Source organism: Oncorhynchus keta, chromosome 12 (genome assembly GCF_023373465.1).
Source record: "Oncorhynchus keta strain PuntledgeMale-10-30-2019 chromosome 12, Oket_V2, whole genome shotgun sequence".
Taxonomy (NCBI): domain Eukaryota; kingdom Metazoa; phylum Chordata; class Actinopteri; order Salmoniformes; family Salmonidae; genus Oncorhynchus; species Oncorhynchus keta.
The window spans coordinates 53,379,052-53,405,509 of NC_068432.1; the positions used below are offsets into that span (position 1 = coordinate 53,379,052).

Sequence of the window (26,458 nt, forward strand, 5' to 3'; positions counted from 1 at the left end):
GACAACATGACTTTATCGTCCAATGATCTGCGTTTATCTCAACACATCCAAGAGACAGACAGACAGACAGACAGACAGACAGACAGACAGACAGACAGACACACACACACACAGACAGACACACTTAGAAAAAAAGGGCACTAACTTGAACCTAAAAGGGTTCCTCAAAACCTTTGAAGAACCCTTTTGATCCCAGGTAGAACAATGTTGATCCAAGGTAGAACCCTTTTGGTTCCAGGTAGAACCCTTTTGGTTCCAGGTAGAACCCTTTTGATCCCAGGTAGAACCCTTTTGGTTCCAGGTAGAACCCTTTTGGTTCCAGGTAGAACCCTTTTGATCCCAGGTAGAACCCTTTTGGTTCCAGGTAGAACCCTTTTGGTTCCAGGTAGAACCCTTTTGATCCCAGGTAGAACCCTTCTGGTTCCAGGTAGAACCCTTCTGGTTCCAGGTAGAACCCTTTTGGTTCCAGGTAGAACCCTTTTGATCCCAGGTAGAACCCTTTTGATCCCAGGTAGAACCCTTCTGGTTCCAGGTAGAACCCTTCTGGTTCCAGGTAGAACCCTTCTGGTTCCAGGTAGAACCCTTTTGGTTCCAGGTAGAACCCTTTTGATCCCAGGTAGAACCCTTTTGGTTCCAGGTAGAACCCTTCTGGTTCCAGGTAGAACCCTTTTGATCCCAGGTAGAACCCTTCTGGTTCCAGGTAGAACCCTTCTGGTTCCAGGTAGAACCCTTCTGGTTCCAGGTAGATCCCTTTTGGTTCCAGGTAGAACCCTTTTGATCCCAGGTAGAACCCTTTTGGTTCCAGGTAGAACCCTTCTGGTTCCAGGCCTCTCTTCCCTGCTGTTATAGCAGTTTATTGGTCCTTCTGTGGCTCAGTTGGTAGAGCATGGCGCTTGTAACGCCAGGGTAGTGGGTTCGATTCCCGGGACCACCCATACGTAGAATGTATGCACACATGACTGTAAGTCGCTTTGGATAAAAGCGTCAGCTAAATGGCATATATTATTTATTATTATATTTATTGAATCATGTTTTATCTGTCCCTGCTGTCTTGGTCAGTCTCAAGATTTGGGCTTTGATCAAATCAAAGATTATTTGTCACGTGCGGTGGATACAACAGGTGTAGAACTTACTATGAAATGCTTACTTGCAGGCTCTAACCAATAGTGCAAAAAAAAAATCTGCTTGCCTATCCATCTAACAACTCAGAACATAATGACTGGCAACCTGGCAGCCTGCTAACACAGAACATAATGACTGGCAGACTGGCAGCCTGCTAACACAGAACATAATGACTGGCAGACTGTCAACACAGAACATAATGACTGGCAGACTGGCAACACAGAACATAATGACTGGCAGACTGGCAACACAGAACATAATGACTGGCAACCTGGCAACACAGAACATAATGACTGGCAGACTGGCAACACAGAACATAATGACTGGCAGACTGGCAACACAGAACATAATGACTGGCAGCCTGGCAGCCTGCTAACACAGAACATAATGACTGGCAGCCTGCTAACACAGAACATAATGACTGGGACACTGCTAACACAGAACATAATGACTGGCAGCCTGCTAACACAGAACATAATGACTGGGACACTGCTAACACAGAACATAATGACTGGCAGACTGGCAGCCTGCTAACACAGAACATAATGACTGGCAACCTGGCAACACAGAACATAATGACTGGCAGACTGGAAGTCAACTCTCTCTCTCTCTCTCTCTCTCTCTCTCTCTCTCTCTCCCTCTCTCTCCCTCTCTCTCTCTCTCTCTCTTTGTTTCTCTCTCTCGCCCCCCTCAGGGAATAGAGAGGAAGAAGAGGAGTAGGAGGGGAGGTCTACATCCCAAATGGCACCCTATTCCCTATCTAGTGCACGACTTTAGTCCAGAGCCAATAGGTTGTCATTTGGAAGGCAGGCGAGAAGAGACGGACTGAAGTGTGTTTGTGTCTTTACCGTCAAGGTCATTCTCTGGCGTCTCGGCGGTGAACCACTCGCTGGCTGGGCCCGTGCCGTTAGCTGTCATGGCAGAGACCTGGAAACTGTACTGACTGCCTTTCTCCAGGTCTGAGAAGAGAGGGGAGACGTGACAACGACAGCGAGAGATGTTAAACACACACACACACACAGCGGTGCAGCATCTGGATGGTTGAGTGACATTCGTCACACCACACACAAACAAGAGCCTGAATAGTTGTGGGTTCAACCCACATTGTGTCATTGTAAGTAATAGTTTGTTATAGCACTCAATCTCCCATAAGCCACCAAAATCATCTCTGTGTTCATTGTTAGTGGGCAGCATGTCTTTCAAAAGCTGAATGTTCTTTTCTGAATTACAAACGTATTCGGAGGTGAGTTTGGGACGTCATTCATCCCTATTCTCTTCAGATGATTATAAAATCCCCTCTATCTTCTACTTGGGAGACAAAACAGGTCTTATTATCGCCGACAGACAGACAGCCAGCCCTGACAAGCCCAGGAGGAGAGTGTTATGGGCATGCATCCCAAATGGCACCCTATTCCTTATATAGTGCACTAATTGTGACCTAAGCCTTGGTCTAAAGTAGTGAACTAAATCAGGAATCAGCTGTAATTTGGGACACAGACGGAGGATTAGAAGAGCACACAAGCTGGCCTGAAATGAGTTTCCACTAGGACAGGAGACCCATCTGAGATATTCATCAGCAAACTAATGACTAGGAATATCATTTCCATGCAAACTCAGCATTCAAATTGACATAATACATTATGGCAGTAAAATAAACAGCGAAGCTATCTCTGTTGTGGTGTGGTGAAGTCCCCCCTCCTTAACACCGAAGGCCAAATATCCCTTGTCTGTCTCTGCCTCAGACTCAGACGCTTCGAAAAATAACCATTTGTTTCGTTCTTCATTTCATAAGAGTCTCCCATTAAGAGAACACATCCACGTCCCAAATGATAAACTATTCCCTATATAGTGCACTACTTTAGACCAGAGCCCAATGGAACCCTATTCCCTATATATAGTGCACTACTTTAGACCAGAGCCCTATGGAACCCTATTCCCTATATAGTGCACTACTTTAGACCAGAGCCCAATGGAACCCTATTCCCTATATATAGTGCACTACTTTAGACCAGAGCCCTATGGAACCCTATTCCCTATATAGTGCACTACTTTAGACCAAAGCCCTATGGAACACTATTCCCTATATAGTGCACTACTTTAGACCAGAGCCCAATGGAACCCTATTCCCTATATAGTGCACTACTTTAGACCAGAGCCCAATGGAACCCTATTCCCTATATAGTGCACTACTTCAGACCAGAGCCCTATGGAACCCTATTCCCTATATAGTGCACTACTTTAGACCAGAGCCCAATGGAACCCTATTCCCTATATAGTGCACTACTTTAGACCAGAGCACAATGGAACCCTATTCCCTATATAGTGCACTACTTCAGACCAGAGCCTGCACGTGCAGGTGATAGGTGTTGTTGGCCGACACCCCCTCCGAGGAGGGAGCGGTTGAGAAAGGATGACTTATTGGTGAGCGTTGCCTACTCATTTGAAGTAATTGTTCCACTGTTAAAAGCAACTTGAATTGTCCCAATGGTTCATCTCTTTGTCGCTATGTTTTTCACTCAACCTCAATTTCAGTCTCAGACAAAGTTTTTATTTTTTGCAGTATTATTAGTTTTCTGTTGCGCCGTCGTCGGCTATTTCATGGTACGGCGTTGTGTATTCCAACACAGGCTTTAAAATGGAGGATTGTGACCATGATGTTTCAAAATGCAAATGTTTTTTATTTATCTCAACAGCATCTCGTCCTGCATCCCACTGCTGGCTTCCTTTGAAGCTAAGAAAGGTTGGTCCTGGTCGGTCCCTGGATGGGAGACCAGATGCTGCTGGCTTCCTTTGAAGCTAAGAAAGGTTGGTCCTGGTCGGTCCCTGGATGGGAGACCAGATGCTGCTGGCTTCCTCTGAAGCTAAGAAAGGTTGGTCCTGGTCGGTCCCTGGATGGGAGACCAGATGCTGCTGGCTTCCTTTGAAGCTAAGAAAGGTTGGTCCTGGTCGGTCCCTGGATGGGAGACCAGATGCTGCTGGCTTCCTCTGAAGCTAAGAAAGGTTGGTCCTGGTCGGTCCCTGGATGGGAGACCAGATGCTGCTGGCTTCCTTTGAAGCTAAGAAAGGTTGGTCCTGGTCGGTCCCTGGATGGGAGACCAGATGCTGCTGGCTTCCTTTGAAGCTAAGAAAGGTTGGTCCTGGTCGGTCCCTGGATGGGAGACCAGATGCTGCTGGCTTCCTTTGAAGCTAAGAAAGGTTGGTCCTGGTCGGTCCCTGGATGGGAGACCAGATGCTGCTGGCTTCCTCTGAAGCTAAGAAAGGTTGGTTCTGGTCGGTCCCTGGATGGGAGACCAGATGCTGCTGGCTTCCTTTGAAGCTAAGAAAGGTTGGTCCTGGTCGGTCCCTGGATGGGAGACCAGATGCTGCTGGCTTCCTTTGAAGCTAAGAAAGGTTGGTCCTGGTCAGTCCCTGGATGGGAGACCAGATGCTGCTGGCTTGCTTCTGAAGCTAAGAAAGGTTGGTCCTGGTCAGTCCCTGGATGGGAGACCAGATGCTGCTGGCTTGCTTCTGAAGCTAAGAAAGGTTGGTCCTGGTCGGTCCCTGGATGGGAGACCAGATGCTGCTGGCTTGCTTCTGAAGCTAAGAAAGGTTGGTCCTGGTCGGTCCCTGGATGGGAGACCAGATGCTGCTGGCTTGCTTCTGAAGCTAAGAAAGGTTGGTCCTGGTCAGTCCCTGGATGGGAGACCAGATGCTGCTGGCTTGCTTCTGAAGCTAAGAAAGGTTGGTCCTGGTCAGTCCCTGGATGGGAGACCAGATGCTGCTGGCTTGCTTCTGAAGCTAAGAAAGGTTGGTCCTGGTCAGTCCCTGGATGGGAGACCAGATGCTGCTGGCTAGCTTCTGAAGCTAAGCAGGGTTGGTCCTGGTCAGTCCCTGGATGGGAGACCAGATGCTGCTGGCTTGCTTCTGAAGCTAAGAAAGGTTGGTCCTGGTCGGTCCCTGGATGGGAGACCAGATGCTGCTGGCTTGCTACTGAAGCTAAGAAAGGTTGGTCCTGGTCGGTCCCTGGATGGGAGACCAGATGCTGCTGGAAGGGGTGTTGGAGGGCCACTAGGAGGCACTCTATCCTCTGGTCTAAAAAATGCCCCAGGGCACAAGCCCTGTGTAGGGTGCCGTCTTTTGGATGGGACATTAAATGGGTGTCCTGACTCTCTGAGGTCATTAAAGATCCCATGGTACTTATGGTAAGAGTAGTGGTGTTAACCCTGGTGTCCTGACTCTCTGAGGTCATTAAAGATCCCATGGCTCTTATCGTAAGAGTAGGGGTGTTAATCCCGGTGTCCTGACTCTCTGAGGTCATTAAAGATCCCATGGCACTTATCGTAAGAGTAGGGGTGTTAAACCTGGTGTCCTGGCTAAATTCCCAATCTGGTCCTCGAACCATCACGGTCACCTAATAATCCCCAGTTTACAATTGGCTAATTCATCCTCCTCCTGTAACTATTCCCCAGGTCGTTGCTGTAAATGAGAAGGTGTCCTCAGTCAACTTACCTGGTAAAATAAAATCTCCTACATGTACAGGCATAGTAGGATTGTTTGATAAATCACTTTTTTGCTGCGTACACACATTCTAAATTCCGTTTGTAAGTAGTATTCTAGAATAGTATCTACGCAATATTGATCAATGAGACCACAGGTGTGAAAAGCTCTTAGAGATTTACCCAGAAAGACTCACAGCTGTAATCACTGCCAAAGGCGATTCTAACATGTATTGACTACTTATGTAAATTAGTCAAATTAATCAAAAAACATGTTTTTACTTTGTCATTATGGTTATTATGAATCCATTTTGAATTCAGTCCAACACAACAAAATGTGGAATCAACGGAAATTAATACTTTCCCCAGGCACTGTACCATACGTCTCACCTGTAAACAAGTATCAGGAGACTCACCTGTGAACAGGTACCATACGTCTCACCTGTGAACAGGTACCAGGAGACTCACCTGTGAACAGGTACCAGGAGACTCACCTGTGAACAGGTACCAGGAGACTCACCTGTGAACAGGTACCATACGTCTCACCTGTGAACAGGTACCAGGAGACTCACCTGTGAACAGGTACCAGGAGACTCACCTGTGAACAGGTACCATACGTCTCACCTGTAAACAAGTATCAGGAGACTCACCTGTGAACAGGTACCAGGAGACTCACCTGTGAACAGGTACCAGGAGACTCACCTGTGAACAGGTACCAGGAGACTCACCTGTAAACAGGTACCAGGAGACTCACCTGTAAACAAGTATCAGGAGACTCACCTGTGAACAGGTACCAGGAGACTCACCTGTGAACAGGTACCAGGAGACTCACCTGTGAACAGGTACCAGGAGACTCACCTGTGAACAGGTACCAGGAGACTCACCTGTGAACAGGTACCAGGAGACTCACCTGTGAACAGGTACCAGGAGACTCATCTGTGAACAGGTACCAGGAGACTCACCTGTGAACAGGTACCAGGAGACTCACCTGTGAACAGGTACCAGGAGACTCACCTGTGAACAGGTACCAGGAGACTCATCTGTGAACAGGTACCAGGAGACTCACCTGTAAACAAGTATCAGGAGACTCACCTGTGAACAGGTACCATACGTCTCACCTGTAAACAAGTACCAGGAGACTCACCTGTGAACAGGTACCAGGAGACTCACCTGTGAACAGGTATCAGGAGACTCACCTGTGAACAAGTATCAGGAGACTCATCTGTGAACAGGTACCAGGAGACTCACCTGTGAACAGGTACCAGGAGACTCACCTGTGAACAGGTATCAGGAGACTCACCTGTGAACAAGTATCAGGAGACTCACCTGTGAACAGGTACCAGGAGACTCACCTGTGAACAGGTACCAGGAGACTCACCTGTGAACAGGTACCAGGAGACTCACCTGTGAACAGGTATCAGGAGACTCACCTGTGAACAAGTATCAGGAGACTCACCTGTGAACAGGTACCAGGAGACTCACCTGTGAACAGGTACCAGGAGACTCACCTGTGAACAGGTACCAGGAGACTCACCTGTGAACAGGTATCAGGAGACTCACCTGTGAACAGGTACCAGGAGTCTCACCTGTAAACAGGTACCATACGTCTCACCTGTGAACAGGTACCAGGAGACTCACCTGTGAACAGGTATCAGGAGACTCACCTGTAAACAAGTATCAGGAGACTCACCTGTGAACAGGTACCAGGAGACTCACCTGTGAACAGGTACCAGGAGACTCACCTGTGAACAGGTACCAGGAGTCTCACCTGTGAACAGGTACCAGGAGACTCACCTGTGAACAGGTACCAGGAGACTCACCTGTGAACAGGTACCAGGAGACTCACCTGTGAACAGGTACCAGAAGTTGTTAGGTTCGATGGCCTCCTGGTCTCCTCGTCGGCCGGTCTTCCGGTGTCGGAGCTTATAGCCGGTGATGAACCCGTTCTGGCTGTTGGGAGGAGGGGGCTGCCAGCTCACCTTAATGCTCTGAAACACAGTCAGGGGAGAGGACACATGTTTACAATGTACATGTGGTTCCTGTGGGAATTGAACCCACAACCTTGTTTTGCTAGAGCCATGCAAAGCCATAACAAAGCCATGCATGACCACCAGATTTAACACATTCACACTGGGTGTACAAAACATTAGGAACACCTTCCTAATATTGATTTGCACCCCCCTTTGCCTTCAAAAGAGCTTCAATTCGTCGGGGCATGGACTCTGCAAGGTGTTGGAAGTATTTCACAGGGATGCTGGCTCATGTTGGCTCCAATGTGTCCCCCTTTTGTGTCCAGTTGGCTGGATGTCCTTTGGGTGGTGGACCATTCTTGAAACACACAGGAAACTGTTGATCGTGAAAAACCCAGCAGCTTTGCAGTTCTTGACATTAACTGGTGCGCCTGGCACCTACTACCATTACCCCGTTCAAAGACGTTTAAATACTTTGTTTTGCCCGTTCACCCTCTGAATGGCACACATTCACAATCCATGTCTCCATTGTCTCAGGGCTTAAACATCCTTCTTTAACATGTCTCCTCCCCTTCATCTACATGTCTCCTCCCCTTCATCTACATGTCTCCTCCCCTTCATCTACATGTCTCCTCCCCTTCATCTACATGTCTCCTCCCCTTCATCTACATGTCTCCTCCCCCTCATCTACATGTCTCCTCCCCTTCATCTACACTGATTGAAGTGGATTTAACAAGAGACATCAATAAGGGATCATAGCTTTCACCTGGATTCACCTGGTCAGTCTATGTCATGGAAAGAGCAGGTGTTCTTAATGTTTTGTCCACTCAATGTATATAACGTTTTCAAACCCCATGATTTTTCCACCTTGTGTTACATTACAGCCTTATTCTAAAATGGATTCAATAGTTTTTTTCCTCCCCTCATCAAGCTATACACAATAACCCATAATGACAAAGCAAAAACAGGTTTTTAGACATTTCTGTAAATGTATTAAATATAAAAAACGGAGATATCACATTTACATAAGTATTCAGACCCTTTACTCTGCTCGCCTCCCTACCACTGAGGAAGTACAGTTCCCGCTCAGCCCAGTCAAAACTGTTCGCTGCTCTGGCCCCCCAATGGTGGAACAAACTCCCTCACGACGCCAGGACAGCGGAGTCAATCACCACCTTCCAGAGACACCTGAAACCCCACCTCTTTAAGGATTACCTAGGATAGGATAAAGTAATCCTTCTCACCCCCTTAAAAGATTTAGATGCACTATTGTAAAGTGACTGTTCCACTGGATGTCATAAGGTGAATGCACCAATTTGTAAGTCGCTCTGGATAAGAGCGTCTGCTAAATGACTTAAATGTAAATGTAAATGTATGCACCTTTGGCAGCGATTACAGCATTGTGTCTTCTTGGGTAAGACGCTACAAGCTTGGCACACCTGTATTTGGGGAGTTTCTCCCATTCTTCTCTGCAGATCCTCTCAAGCTCTGTCAGGTTGGATAGGGAGCGTTGCTGCAAAGCTATTTTCAGGTCTATTTTCAGGTCTATTTTCAGGTTGAACCCAGCCAAAGCCCGGGTTCATGTCCGGGCTTTGGCTGGGCAACTCAAGGACATTCAGAGACTTGCCCCGAAGCCACTCCTGCGTTGTCTTGGCTTTGTGCTTAGGGTCGTTGTCCTGTTTAGAAGGTGAACCTTCATCCAGTCTATGGTCCTGAGCAGGTCTTCATCAAGGATCTCTCTGTACTTTGCTCCATTCACCTTTTCCTCGATCCTGACTAGTCTCCCAGTCCCTTCCGCTGAAAAACATCCCCACAGCATGATGCTGCCACCACAGTGCTTCACCGTAGGGATGGTGCCAGGTTTCCTCTAGATGTGACACTTGGCATTGAGGCCAAATAATTCAGTCTTGGTTTCATCAGACCAGAGAATCTTGTTCCTCATGGTCTAAGAGTCCTTTAGGTGCCTTTTGGTAAACTCCAAGTGGGCTGTCATGTGCCTTTAACTGAAAAGTGGCTTCCTTCTGGCCATAAAGGACTGATTGGTGGTGTGCTGCAGAGAAGGTTCTCCTTCTGGAAGGTTCTCCCATCTCCACAGAACTCTGGAGCTCTGTCAGAGTGACCATCGGGTTCTTGGTCACCTCCTTGACCAAGGCCCTTCTCCCCTGATTGATCAGTTTAGCTGGGCGGCCAGCTCTAGGAAGAGTCTTGGTGGTTTCAAACTTCTTCCATTTAGGAATGATGGTGGCCACTGTGTTCTTGGGGACCTTCAATGCTGCAGAAATGTTTTGGTATCCTTCCCCAAATATGTGCCTCGACAAAATCCTGTCTCGGAGTTCTACAGACATTTCCTTCGACCTCATGGCTTGTTTTTTTTTCAACTGTGGGACCTTTATATATACAGGTGACAAAAGACATGACCACAGGTGGACTCCAATGAAGATGTATAAACATCTCAAGTGAAGGTTGATGAGGAAAATGTTTTATTTAATCAATTTTGGGCTAAAAGTAACAAAATGTGGAAAAAATAAAGGGGTCTGAATATTTTCCGAATGCACTGCATATTGTAATATTGTGGTATTAAACATGTTATTCATTAAACATGAATGCACTGTATCTACCTCAAATACTTTATTATTATCTATCCTGATGTCTAGTCACTTTACCCTGCCTTCATGTACATATCTACCTCAAATACTTTATTATTATCTATCCTGATGTCTAGTCACTTTACCCTGCCTTCATGTACATATCTACCTCAACTACTTTATTATTATCTATCCTGATGTCTAGTCACTTTACCCTGCCTTCATGTACATATCTACCTCAAATATCTTATTATTATCTATCCTGATGCCTAGTCACTTTACCCTGCCTTCATGTACATATCTACCTCAAATACCTTATTATTATCTATCCTGATGCCTAGTCACTTTACCCTGCCTTCATGTACATATCTACCTCAAATACCTTATTATTATCTATCCTGATGCCTAGTCACTTCACCCTGTATATAGCTCCACGTTGACTTGGTACTCCCTGTATATAGCTCTGTATATAGCTCCACATTGATCTGGTACTGGTACTTCCTGTACATAGCTCCACATTGATCTGGTACTTCCTGTATATAGCTCCACATTGATCTGGTACTCCCTGTATATAGCTCTGTATATAGCTCCACATTGATCTGGTACTGGTACTCCCTGTATATAGCTCCACATTGATCTGGTATATATATGGTACTTCCTGTATATAGCTCTACATTGATCTGGTACTCCCTGTATATAGCTCTGTATATAGCTCCACATTGATCTGGTACTGGTACTTCCTGTACATAGCTCCACATTGATCTGGTACTTCCTGTATATAGCTCCACATTGATCTGGTACTCCCTGTATATAGCTCTGTATATAGCTCCACATTGATCTGGTACTGGTACTCCCTGTATATAGCTCCACATTGATCTGGTATATATATGGTACTTCCTGTATATAGCTCTACATTGATCTGGTACTCCCTGTATATAGCTCTGTATATAGCTCCACATTGATCTGGTACTGGTACTTCCTGTATATAGCTCCACATTGATCTGGTACTTCCTGTATATAGCTCCACATTGATCTGGCACTTCCTGTATATAGCTCCACATTGATCTGGTACTCCCTGTATATAGCTCCACATTGATCTGGTACTTCCTGTATTAGGCTCCACATTGATCTGGTACTGGTACTCCCTGTATATAGCTCCACATTGATCTGGTACTGGTACTCCCTGTATATAGTTCCACATTGATCTGGTACTGGTACTCCCTGTATATAGTTCCACATTGATCTGGTACTGGTACTCCCTGTATATAGCTCCACATTAATCTGGTACTTCCTGTATATAGTTCCACATTGATCTGGTACTGGTACTCCCTGTATATAGCTCCACATTGATCTGGTACTGGTACTCCCTGTATATAGTTCCACATTGATCTGGTACTTCCTGTATATAGCTCTACATTGATCTGGTACTTCCTGTATATAGCTCCACATTGATCTGGTACTCCCTGTATATAGCTCCACATTGATCTGGTACTTCCTGTATATAGCTCTACATTGATCTGGTACTTCCTGTATACAGCTCCACATTGATCTTGTACTTCCTATATATAGCTCCACATTGATCTGGTACTTCCTGTATACAGCTCCACATTGATCTGGTTCTTCCTGTATATAGCTCCACAATGATCTGGTACTTCCTGTATACAGCTCCACATTGATCTGGTTCTTCCTGTATATAGCTCCACATTGATCTGGTACTTCCTGTATACAGCTCCACATTGATCTGGTTCTTCCTGTATATAGCTCCACATTGATCTGGTACTTCCTGTATACAGCTCCACATTGATCTGGTTCTTCCTGTATACAGCTCCACATTGATCTGGTACTTCCTGTATACAGCTCCACATTGATCTGGTACTTCCTGTATATAGCTCCACATTGATCTGGTACTGTCGTTCTGCACCTGGACAAGGCAGTGAACCCAATGTTCCCCGGGAGCCGATGACGTGGATGTCGATTAAGGCAGCCCCCCCCTCTCTGAGTCAGAGGTGTTGGGGTAAATGCGGAAGAGACATTTCAGTTCATCCCCCTTTCCTTTACCATTTCATTATTTATATTTGTTATATATTTTTTAACTCATTGTTGGGAAAGGCTCGTAGGAAATCATCTCAAGTCGACACCTGTTTTATTCAGCGAACGTGACAAATTCAATTTGATTCGATTTTGAAAAAACATTGCCTGGTTAGACGAATCCCAGTTCCTTTTGCGTCATGCTGAGAGCAGACTCATGATTTGGTGTCAGAGGCATGAGTCCATGGCCCCCATCCTGACTGGTGTCAACAGCACAGACTGATGGCGGTGGGGTAATGGTGTGGAGAATGTTTTCCTGGCACACTTTACGTCCCATGATACCAACTGAACAACGTTTCTACGTCCCAAAGTATTCTGGAGGCAAAGGGTGTACCGAATAAACTGGTCATTGACTGTATATACCACCTAATTTAACACACACACACAGATATACTGAATATATATATATATATATATATATACTGAATATATATATATATATATATATATATAGACGAATGATACAGTAGAACCCCAAGTGGCTGTGAAGTAAAAGTAGGCTAGACATACAATGTCAATACCATAACACTGTCACAATGTCAATACCATAACACTGTCACAATGTCAATACCATAACACTGTCACAATTACAATACCATAACACTGTAACAATGTCAATACCATAACACTGTCACAATGTCAATACCATAACACTGTCACAATGTCAATACCATAACACTGTCACAATTACAATACCATAACACTGTAACAATGTCAATACCATAACACTGTCACAATGTCAATACCATAACACTGTCACAATTACAATACCATAACACTGTAACAATGTCAATACCATAACACTGTCACAATGTCAATACCATAACACTGTCACAATGTCAATACCATAACACTGTCACAATGTCAATACCATAACACTGTCACAATGTCAATACCATAACACTGTCACAATGACAATACCATAACACTGTAACAATGTCAATACCATAACACTGTCACAATGTCAATACCATAACACTGTCACAATGTCAATACCATAACACTGTCACAATGTCAATACCATAACACTGTCACAATGTCAATACCATAACACTGTCACAATGTCAATACCATAACACTGTCACAATGTCAATACCATAACACTGTCACAATGTCAATACCATAACACTGTCACAATGTCAATACCATAACACTGTCACAATGTCAATACCATAACACTGTCACAATGTCAATACCATAACACTGTCACAATGTCAATACCATAACACTGTCACAATGTCAATACCATAACACTGTCACAATGTCAATACCATAACACTGTCACAATGTCAATACCATAACACTGTCACAATGTCAATACCATAACACTGTCACAATGTCAATACCATAACACTGTCACAATGTCAATACCATAACACTGTCACAATGTCAATACCATAACACTGTCACAATTACAATACCATAACACTGTCACAATGTCAATACCATAACACTGTCACAATTACAATACCATAACACTGTAACAATGTCAATACCATAACACTGTCACAATGTCAATACCATAACACTGTCACAATGTCAATACCATAACACTGTCACAATGTCAATACCATAACACTGTCACAATTACAATACCATAACACTGTCACAATGTCAATACCATAACACTGTCACAATTACAATACCATAACACTGTAACAATGTCAATACCATAACACTGTCACAATGTCAATACCATAACACTGTCACAATGTCAATACCATAACACTGTCACAATGTCAATACCATAACACTGTCACAATGTCAATACCATAACACTGTCACAATGTCAATACCATAACACTGTCACAATGTCAATACCATAACACTGTCACAATGTCAATACCATAACACTGTCACAATTACAATACCATAACACTGTCACAATGTCAATACCATAACACTGTCACAATGTCAATACCATAACACTGTCACAATGTCAATACCATAACACTGTCACAATGTCAATACCATAACACTGTCACAATGTCAATACCATAACACTGTCACAATTACAATACCATAACACTGTAACAATGTCAATACCATAACATCAAATGCATCATGGGATAAAGAAGTGTCTTGTACTGACCTCATCTACCCCACTATGTTGTACTGACCTCATCTACCCCACTATGTTGTACTGACCTCATCTACCCCACTATGTTGTACTGACCTCATCTACCCCACTATGTTGTACTGACCTCATCTTCCCCACTATGTTGTACTGACCTCATCTCCCCCACTATGTTGTACTGACCTCATCTCCCCCACTATGTTGTACTGACCTCATCTCCCCCACTATGTTGTACTGACCTCATCTCCCCCACTATGTTGTACTGACCTCATCTCCCCCACTATGTTGTACTGACCTCATCTACCCCACTATGTTGTACTGACCTCATCTACCCCACTATGTTGTACTGACCTCATCTACCCCACTATGTTGTACTGACCTCATCTACCCCATTATGTTGTACTGACCTCATCTTCCCCACTATGTTGTACTGACCTCATCTACCCCACTATGTTGTACTGACCTCATCTACCCCACTATGTTGTACTGACCTCATCTACCCCACTATGTTGTACTGACCTCATCTACCCCACTATGTTGTACTGACCTCATCTACCCCACTATGTTGTACTGACCTCATCTACCCCATTATGTTGTACTGACCTCATCTACCCCACTATGTTGTACTGACCTCATCTACCCCACTATGTTGTACTGACCTCATCTACCCCACTATGTTGTACTGACCTCATCTACCCCACTATGTTGTACTGACCTCATCTTCCCCACTATGTTGTACTGACCTCATCTACCCCACTATGTTGTACTGACCTCATCTTCCCCACTATGTTGTACTGACCTCATCTACCCCACTATGTTGTACTGACCTCATCTACCCCACTATGTTGTACTGACCTCATCTACCCCACTATGTTGTACTGACCTCATCTACCCCACTATGTTGTACTGACCTCATCTACCCCATTATGCAGATGGCCAGGCTTGACAAATCTTTAAATGTGTAAAATATAAATCATGTCTTTTCACTGAAACACCTTAGAAAAGAGAAACAGAATCTTCATGATTAAAATCCTGACAGGAAGAGGAGGGATTCCATCTGGGCTGGCTTGGATTCAATCTCCAAACATTTTACATTTACATCTTAGTTATTTTAGCAGAGCCTCTCATCCAGAGTGATTTACAGTTAGTGAGTGCAGACACGTTCATACTGGTACCCTGTGGGAATCGAACCCAGAACCCCTGGTGTTGCAAGCACTATGCTCTTCTAACTGAGCTTCACTGGACGCAAAAAAAGTTACAAGTATTGCACAATATATTACAAAACAGTAACATTTTGATTATCACTTAGAGCAGCTCAGAAGTTGCCAAAATCCAATTAAGGATTACAGCATCTCCCTAACGGTAGTGAAGGTGCCCGCTTGTGCATAATTATGTGACTTCTTCTACACTAAATAAACACTGAGTGTACAAAACATTAAGAACACCTGCTCTTTCCAATGACAAAGACTGACCAGTTTAATCCAGCTGAAAAAGCTAGGATCTCTTATTGATCCAGTGTTTTGTAAACGGACACTTTGACATTATGTAAATCTATCTATAGCATATTATGACAAGGGTTTTAATGTATAAGGGCATGTGAATGTCCTAGTTTAAAATAATAAGTAAATACCGGTAATTAAATTGAACATTCAAAACAAATCATATATATATATATATATACATATATATTAAACTGGTCAGTCTTTGTCATATATATATATATATATTATACATGTATTTGTCATGGATGTCTCTGTATCTAATCGTGCAGAATGATGTCATAGAATGATGTCATAGAATGATGTCATAGAATGATGTCCAAACGTCAACAGTTCTTCTTCTTCTTCTTCTTCTTCTTCTTCTTCTTCTTTCATTCCAATAATGAACCAACATCTCCTTTCTCTCGTCAAAGGTTAAAGGTTACAAAACGAAAATAGAAAAAAAAAAAAAGACAGGGGGGGGCCTGTAGACGTGTCAAACACAACTCTTCATATCCCTCCAGTTCTGCCATCGTGTCATTGGATCTACTTTGTGCAAACAGACACATACAGTACTGAACGCTCTGATTAGTAAAAAACCTTTCTGAAACCCAGGAGCAGTCAGTTGTGTGTGCATCCCAAATGGAAACCCTATTCCCTACATAGTGCACTACTTCTGACCGGGGCCCATTAGGGAATAGGGTGGCATTTGTGACACATTCGTTACCTAGTAGACCCTGGTGCCTGTGAGACTGTGAAGGAATGCTATCGTATGTTTAACGACTGTCACATTGACTCAAACATGTCTCGTGTTACTGCCAGTTGTGCGCACACACACACACGCACGCACGCGCATGCACACACACACACACACATGCACGCACACACACACACACACACACTCACACACACAATGGCCAAGTGTGCCATCTGCAGAGGAGAGGGAGCCTGTTAACATGCAAATAAACCAATTAGAATTCACACGACACAGCTGCCAATGCATCCAGTCCAGTCTGATCCAGTCTGATCCAGTCTGATCCAGTCTGATCTACGTGATGCTGCCTTGGATCATACATCCCAAATGGCACCCTACGGCCTAGGACTTGCACTACTTTTGACTAAAGCTCTATGGGAACTCTATTGGTCCTGGGCAAAAGTAGTGCACTAAATAGGTAATTGGTTGCAATTTGGGATTGCCCTTCTCCACCAGCGACCGAGATTCATTTCCTGTCTGCCTGAAGCTGGGGTGGAGGAGCATTGAGCTGTGTTTTTCTGGGATAGTTTAGTCAGGTCTGGGCCAATCTAACGATCTCTTTCTCAATGTTTTTCTGGGATAGTTTAGTCAGGTCTGGGCAAATCTAACGATCTCTTTCTCAATGTTTTTCTGGGATAGTTTAGTCAGGTCTGGGCAAATCTAACGATCTCTTTCTCAATGTTTTTCTGGGATAGTTTAGTCAGGTCTGGGCAAATCTAACGATCTCTTTCTCAATGTTTTTCTGGGATAGTTTAGTCAGGTCTGGGCCAATCTAACGATCTCTTTCTCAATGTTTTTCTGGGATAGTTTAGTCAGGTCTGGGCCAATCTAACGATCTCTTTCTCAATGTTTTTTCTTCTTTGGCTCGATTCCTGCATTTCTCTCCCTGCGGCTTCTCAGAAGGTATTGGAGGAGAAGGTCAGAGGACAGGGGAGGAACATTGGAAACAGGTTGCAAGGAATGAAGCAAAGACAATTAAGAAAGAGAGACTTAAAGAATGTAGAATCCCATCCCTTCACATTCTTAGATTTCTACTAGTAACATTCTGCCGTGCTTGTATTCTTAGATTTCTACTAGTAACATTCTGCCGTGCTTGTTTTCTTAGATTTCTACTAGTAACATTCTGCCGTGCTTGTTTTCTTAGATTTCTACTAGTAACATTCTGCCGTGCTTGTTTTCTTAGATTTCTACTAGTAACATTCTGCCGTGCTTGTATTCTTAGATTTCTACTAGTAACATTCTGCCGTGCTTGTTTTCTTAGATTTCTACTCTAGTAACATTCTGCCGTGCTTGTATTCTTAGATTTCTACTAGTAACATTCTGCCGTGCTTGTTTTCTTAGATTTCTACTAGTAACATTCTGCCGTGCTTGTTTTCTTAGATTTCTACTAGTAACATTCTGCCGTGCTTGTATTCTTAGATTTCTACCAGCCCGGGTAACATTCAGACCCATGCAGTGTTTGAATAGACAACATTTCACTGGCTTGCTAGGCTGAACCCTGATACATTTTCTACTAGCCTAGTCGGAATAGTACTAGCCTCTGGCTAGCGGACTGGCTTCATTTCCATCCCTGCATCCGTCCATGTTTCTTCATCTTGTCAGATATACAGACAGGCACCGAGGCGACCCCTGAGGCAGCCCCAATCCTCTCTCTGATCAAGTTGAGCGTGTTCAATATTCATCTTGTGTAACCCTCGTGGATATAGAAGAATCTATTAACATTTACAGCCACCTGTTCCCTCGTTCAGACCATGATCTTAATTGATTACAACAGGGTTGATTGCTGTAAAGGGAGGCTCGTTGGGAGCTCTCTGTGTGTGTATGTGCGTTTGGGTGTGTGTGTGTGTGTGTGTCTCTCTCTCTCTCTGTGCTAAAGCTTTGGAAGCCTCTGGAGGTTGGAATGGTGGCATGGTGGTGATTAAGAGAATGGCAAACACACAGAGACACACACACACACACACACACACACACACACACACACACACACACACACACACACACACACACACACACACACACACACACACACACACACACACACACACACACACACACACACACACACACACACACACACGCACACATGCACACACGCACACTGATTGAATGACAAGCAGTAAGTGTCATTTGGCCTTATTGTACCAGCACTAATTGCTCCACTAAGAAAAGCACAGGGGGAAATCTGCCCGGATACAAGGGAGGGAAGACTGTAGCAGACAAATAAGCCATTAGATTCACCCCCAGTGAATTAATAGTAATTTATACATGCATATTATATTATATTATATTATATTTCATGTATGACACAACATATTAATTATAGGAAGCTGAAATGGGTAACGGGAGAATATGGCGTAGTCGGCTGAATGTATAGCACATTTTATCATCAGTGAGTCAGTGCAAATGGAAACCATTTAGGACAATAATTCCCTCTTTGCACCACTAACAACAATAACTAGCTGGTTGTCATCTTAGCCCATAGACAGTCATGGAGAGAATTCACCTCATGTTGACGGTAGTAGATAGGAAGAGAACATAGAAGTCTACAGGTCTACATTATGTTCTATGGTCTACATTATAATCTACAGGTCTACATTATGTTCTATAGTCTACATTATGTTCTATAGTCTACATTATGTTTCTATAGTCTACATTATGTTCTATAGTCTACATTATGTTTTACAGTCTACATTATGTTCTATAGTCTACATTATGTTCTATAGTCTACATTATGTTCTATAGTCTACATTATGTTCTATAGGTCTACATTATGTTATATAGTCTACATTATGTTCTATAGTCTACATTATGTTCTATCGTCTACATTATGTTCTATAGTCTACATTATGTTCTATAGTCTACATTATGTTCTATAGTCTACATTATGTTCTATAGTCTACATTATGTTCTATAGTCTACATTATGTTTTATAGGTCTACATTATGTTCTATCGTCTACATTATGTTCTATAGTCTACATTATGTTCTATAGTCTACATTATGTTCTATAGTCTACATTATGTTCTATAATCTACATTATGTTCTATAGTCTACATTATGTTCTATAGTCTACATTATGTTCTATAGTGTATATTATGTTCTATAGTCTACATTATGTTCTATAGTCTACATTATGTTTTATAGGTCTATATTATGTTATATAGTCTACATTATGTGTTATAGGGCTACGTTATGTTCTATAGTCTACATTATGTTCTATAGTCTACATTATGTTCTGTAGTCTACATTATGTTCTATAGTCTACATTATGTTCTATAGGTCTATATTATGTTATATAGTCTACATTATGTGCTATGGGGCTACGTTATGTTCTATAGTCTACATTATGTTCTATAGTCTACATTATGTTCTGTAGTCTACATTATGTCTTATAGGTCTACATTATGTTCTATAGTCTACATTATGTTCTGTAGTCTACATTATGTTCTGTAGTCTACATTATGTTTTATAGGTCTACATTATGTTCTATAGTCTACATTATGTTTTATAGTCTACATTATGTTCTATAGTCTACATTATGTTTTATAGTCTACATAATGTTCTATAGTCTACGATATGTTCTGTAGTCTACATTATGTTCTGTAGTCTACATTATGTTCTATAGGTCTACATTATTTTTTATAGGTCTACATTATGTTCTATAGTCTACATTATGTTTTATAGGTCTACATTATGTTCTATAGTCTACATTATGTTCTATAGTCTACATTATGTTTTATAGGTCTATATTATGTTATATAGTCTACATTATGTGTTATAGGGCTACGTTATGTTCTATAGTCTACATTATGTTCTATAGTCTACATTATGTTTTATAGGTCTACATTATGTTCTATCGTCTACATTATGTTCTATAGTCTACATTATGTTTTATAGTCTACATTATGTTCTATAGTCTACATTATGTTCTATAGTCTACATTATGTTTTATAGTCTACATTATGTTCTATAGTCTACATTATGTTCTATAGTCTACATTATGTTCTATAGTCTACATTATGCTCTTTAGTCTACATTATGTTCTATCGTCTACATTATGTTCTATAGTCTACATTATGTTCTATAGTCTACATTATGTTCTATAGTCTACATTATGTGCTATAGTCTACATTATGTGCTATAGTCTACATTATGTTCTATAGTCTACATTATGTTCTATAGTCTACATTATGTTCTATAGTCTACATTATGTTTTATAGTCTACATTATGTTCTATAGTCTACATTATGTTCTATAGTCTACATTATGTTTTATAGGTCTATATTATGTTATATAGTCTACATTATGTGTTATAGGGCTACGTTATGTTCTATAGTCTACATTATGTTCTATAGTCTACATTATGTTCTGTAGTCTACATTATGTTCTATAGTCTACATTATGTTCTATAGTCTACATTATGTTCTATAGGTCTATATTATGTTATATAGTCTACATTATGTGCTATGGGGCTACGTTATGTTCTATAGTCTACATTATGTTCTATAGTCTACATTATGTTCTGTAGTCTACATTATGTCTTATAGGTCTACATTATGTTCTATAGTCTACATTATGTTCTGTAGTCTACATTATGTTCTGTAGTCTACATTATGTTTTATAGGTCTACATTATGTTCTATAGTCTACATTATGTTTTATAGTCTACATTATGTTCTATAGTCATTATGTTTTATAGTCTACATAATGTTCTATAGTCTACATTATGTTCTGTAGTCTACATTATGTTCATTATTTTTTATAGGTCTACATTATGTTCTATAGTCTACATTATGTTCTAGTCTACATTATGTTCTACATTATGTTCTATAGTCTACATTATGTTCTATCGTCTACATTATGTTCTATAGTCTACATTATGTTCTATAGTCTACATTATGTTCTATAGTCTACATTATGTTCTATAGTCTACATTATGTTTTATAGGTCTACATTATGTTCTATCGTCTACATTATGTTCTATAGTCTACATTATGTTTTATAGTCTACATTATGTTCTATAGTCTACATTATGTTCTATAGTCTACATTATGTTTTATAGTCTACATTATGTTCTATAGTCTACATTATGTTCTATAGTCTACATTATGTTCTATAGTCTACATTATGCTCTTTAGTCTACATTATGTTCTATCGTCTACATTATGTTCTATAGTCTACATTATGTTCTATAGTCTACATTATGTTCTATAGTCTACATTATGTGCTATAGTCTACATTATGTGCTATAGTCTACATTATGTTCTATAGTCCACATTATGTTCTATAGTCTACATTATGTTCTATAGTCTACATTATGTTTTATAGTCTACATTATGTTCTATAGTCTACATTATGTTTTATAGTCTACATTATGTTCTATAGTCTACATTATGTTCTATAGTCTACATTATGTTTTATAGTCTACATTATGTTCTATAGTCTACATTATGTTCTATAGTCTACATTATGTTATATCGTCTACATTATGTTCTATAGTCTACATTATGTTCTATAGTCTACATTATGTTCTATCGTCTACATTATGTTCTATAGTCTACATTATGTTTTATAGTCTACATTATGTTTTATAGTCTACATTACGTTCTATAGTCTACATTACGTTCTATAGTCTACATTACGTTCTATAGTCTACATTATGTTCTATAGTCTACATTATGTGCTATAGTCTACATTATGTGCTATAGTCTACATTATGTTCTATAGTCTACATTATGTTTTATAGTCTACATTATGTTTTATAGTCTACATTACGTTCTATAGTCTACATTACGTTCTATAGTCTACATTACGTTCTATAGTCTACATTATGTTTTATAGTCTACATTACGTTCTATAGTCTACATTATGTGCTATAGTCTACATTATGTGCTATAGTCTACATTATGTTCTATAGTCTACATTATGTTTTATAGTCTACATTACGTTCTATAGTCTACATTATGTGCTATAGTCTACATTATGTTCTATAGTCTACATTATGTTCTATAGTCTACATTATGTGCTATAGTCTACATTATGTGCTATAGTCTACATTATGTTCTATAGTCTACATTATGTTTTATAGTCTACATTACGTTCTATAGTCTACATTACGTTCTATAATCTACATTACGTTCTATAGTCTACATTATGTTCTATAGTCTACATTATGTTCTATAGTCTACATTATGTTCTATAGTCTACATTATGTTTTATAGTCTACATTACGTTCTATAGTCTACATTATGTTCTATAGTCTACATTATGTTCTATAGTCTACATTATGTGCTATAGTCTACATTATGTTCTATAGGGCTACATTATGTTGTCAATGTCTATAGGGAAAAAACAATCAACAAGGCACACCCTGTATGCGTATTTAATATCTCTATGGCTGTCTATAAATCAGGCAGGCACTAGACAGGAATGTCTGATTTTGCCATTCATATCACAAACCAAAAAAATGTGCTTACTCAATCTACTTAATCTTCAAATGGACACAAGTGGCAAACTAGAATAATCTACCTGCGAAGAGAGATGATTGGTTGGTAGAATCAGCCAATGCCCCTGCACCGTGAGTTTCTCCCGGCTCTCGCTATTGGCTAACAAAGGGCCAAGTTTGACACGTTGGTCCAACAGACTCTTCACGCATTTGGGCGGTTTCTGGGAATGAAATTATTCAACAATTGGAAAAGAGAAAGGCCTTTGCTTAAATGCTGTGACGTAAATACTGCAATGCAGAGTGAGATTTGAGTCTCTGTGGATTCTATCCACTCTTTATTTATCTGTACTAGTGCAGGTTGCTATTGCAGAGGAAATCCTCCCTAAAACCTATTTATATTCAAATCCAGTTGACCTTGCAATGTGCTAGGCTACACAGAGTCATGGCCTCTTTTAAAACTTCACACAGACAGAGTATTACCTTATACTTATTTATATTGTGATGAAAGGTTGAAAACATTGAATGCAAATAATAATATAAGAGTTCCTGAGCTTTAATTAACCTTTTAATAAAAACATTTTGTCAAATTATTATTTCTAAAATAGTACCTATTAACATTCCTGTAAAAAAGTACAATGGGTTTTTTTCAGTACAATGGGTGATCTTAAGTACAATGGGTGATCTCCAGTACAATGGGTGATCTTAAGTACAATGGGTGATCTCCAGTACAATGGGTGATCTTCAGTACAATGGGTGATCTTCAGTACAATGGGTGATCTCCAGTACAACGGGTGATTTTCAGTAAAAATGGGTGCTCTTCAGTACAGTGGGCAATATGAGATCTTCAATTGGTCTACACGGACAAGTTTTGGCCTGGTTTAGATCTTATCTGTCGGAAAGATATTAGTTTGTCTCTGTGAATGGTTTGTCCTCTGACAAATCAACTGTAAATTTCAGTGTTCCGCAAGGTTCCGTTTTAGGACCACTATTGTTTTCACTATATATTTTACCTCTTGGGGATGTCATTTGAAAACATAATGTTAACTTTCACTGCTATGTGGATGACACACAGCTGTACATTTCAATAAAACATGGTGAAGCCCCAGAATTGCCCTCGCTAGAAGCCTGTGTTTCAGACATAAGGAAGTGGATGGCTGCAAACTTTCTACTTTTAAACTCGGACAAAACAGAGATGCTTGTTCTAGGTCCCAAGAAACAAAGAGATCTTCTGCTGAATCTGACAATTAATCTTGATGGTTGTACAGTCGCCTCAAATAAAACTGTGAAGGACCTCGGCGTTACTCTGGGCCCTGATCCCTCTTTTGAAGAACATATCAAGACTGTTTCAAAGACAGCTTATTTCCATCTATGTAACCTTGCAAAAATCAGAAACTTTCTGACCAAAAATGATGCAGAAAAATGAATCCATGCTTTTGTTATTTCTAGGTTAGACTACTGCAATACTCTACTTTCCAGCTACATGGACAAAGCAATAAATAAACTTTAGTTAGTGCTAAATACGGCTGCTAGAATCCTGACTAGAACCCCAAAATGTGATCATATTACTCCAGTGCTAGCCTCTCTACACTGGCTTCCTGTTAAGGCAAGGGCTGATATCAAGGTTTTACTGGTAACCTACAAAGCATTACATGGGCTTGCTCCTACCTATCTTTCTGATTTGGTCCTGCCGTACATACCTACGCTACGGTCACAAGACGCAGGCCTCCTAATTGTCCCTAGAATTTCTAAGCAAACAGCTGGAGGCAGGGCTTTCTCCTATAGAGCTCCATTTTTATGGAATGGTCTGCCTACCCGTGTGAGAGACGCAAACTCGGTCTCAACCTTTAAGTCTTTACTGAAGACTCATCTCTTCAGTGGGTCATATGATTGAGTGTAGTCTATCTGTCTGTCTGATAGAACTCAGTGCATTCAATTTGATGGGCTTACACCTGTTAAATTGTCTGTCTTTAATGGTGTGCCCCAAGGCTCTGTACTTTGTCCTCTCTTATTCACTATTTATATAAATGATTTAGACAAAAATGTCCAAAATGCGCAGCTTAATTTTTATGCTGATGATACTGTAATTTACTGTTCTGCCTCGTCTCTTACCAAAGCCAGAACTTCCAGATGTTCAGTCCCAGGGTCCTTACCTTAGTCTTACATTTCGTTGTGCCGCAAATCACACTCTTTACAGCAATATTTTTTGTCAATTGGACGACACTTTGCGTTCTTCCACAGGTGTGGAAGGTTTGTAACATAAACAAACACGGAGGAGAGTGAACGTGACACAGAGCCACGGAGACACAGAACCACGGAGACACAGAACCACGGAGACACAGAACCATGGAGACACAGAGCCACGGAGACACAGAACCACAGAGACACAGAGCCACGGAGACACAGAGCCACGGAGACACAGAGCCACGGAGACACAGAACCACGGAGACACAGAACCATGGAGACACAGAACCACGGAGACACAGAACCACGGAGACACAGAACCACGGAGACACAGAACCACGGAGACACAGAACCACGGAGACACAGAACCACGGAGACACAGAACCATGGAGACACAGAGCCACGGAGACACAGAACCACGGAGACACAGAACCACGGAGACACAGAACCACGGAGACACAGAACCACGGAGACACAGAACCATGGAGACACGGAGACACAGAACCATGGAGACACAGAACCATGGAGACACAGAACCACAGAGACACAGAGCCACGGAGACACAGAACCACGGAGACACAGAACCACGGAGACACAGAACCACGGCGACACAGAACCATGGAGACACGGAGACACAGAACCATGGAGACACAGAACCATGGAGACACAGAACCACGGAGACACAGAACCACGGAGACACAGAACCACGGAGACACAGAACCACGGAGACACAGAACCACGGCGACACAGAACCATGGAGACACGGCGACACAGAACCATGGAGACACGGAGACACAGAACCATGGAGACACAGAACCATGGAGACACAGAGCCACGGAGACACAGAACCACGGAGACACAGAACCACGGAGACACAGAACCACGGAGACACAGAACCACGGACACACAGAACCACGGAGACACAGAACCACGGAGACACAGAACCACGGAGACACAGAACCACGGCGACACAGAACCACGGAGACACGGAGACACAGAACCACGGAGACACAGAACCACGGAGACACAGAACCACGGAGACACAGAACCACGGCGACACAGAACCATGGAGACACGGAGACACAGAACCACGGCGACACCTAAAAGAGGGGCTACTTCGGTCGCATGGACCGAAGTAGGTAGCAGAAGTAGGTTAGCTTAGCTATTAGCAATCACAGCTAGCAGCTAGCGAGCTAGCTAACAACAAAAAACATCAAGAAGTGACAAAGCAATCGACAGAAACAAATCCCATTTGTGAAGTAATCAGTCTTTATATATTGCTGTT

General features: G+C 41.8%; 1 protein-coding gene across 1 annotated transcript in view; it reads right to left on the minus strand.

Moving 5' to 3' along the window:
* Positions 1-26,458, minus strand: part of dcc (DCC netrin 1 receptor) — a 681,343-nt gene that overhangs the window by 160,468 nt on the left and 494,417 nt on the right. The window contains exons 13-14 of the mRNA XM_052458625.1: positions 7,444-7,585; positions 1,971-2,081 (exon numbers count right to left, since the gene is read on the minus strand). Of these exons, the coding sequence (XP_052314585.1) occupies positions 1,971-2,081; positions 7,444-7,585 (253 nt within the window). The remainder of the gene's footprint in view (positions 1-1,970; positions 2,082-7,443; positions 7,586-26,458) is intronic.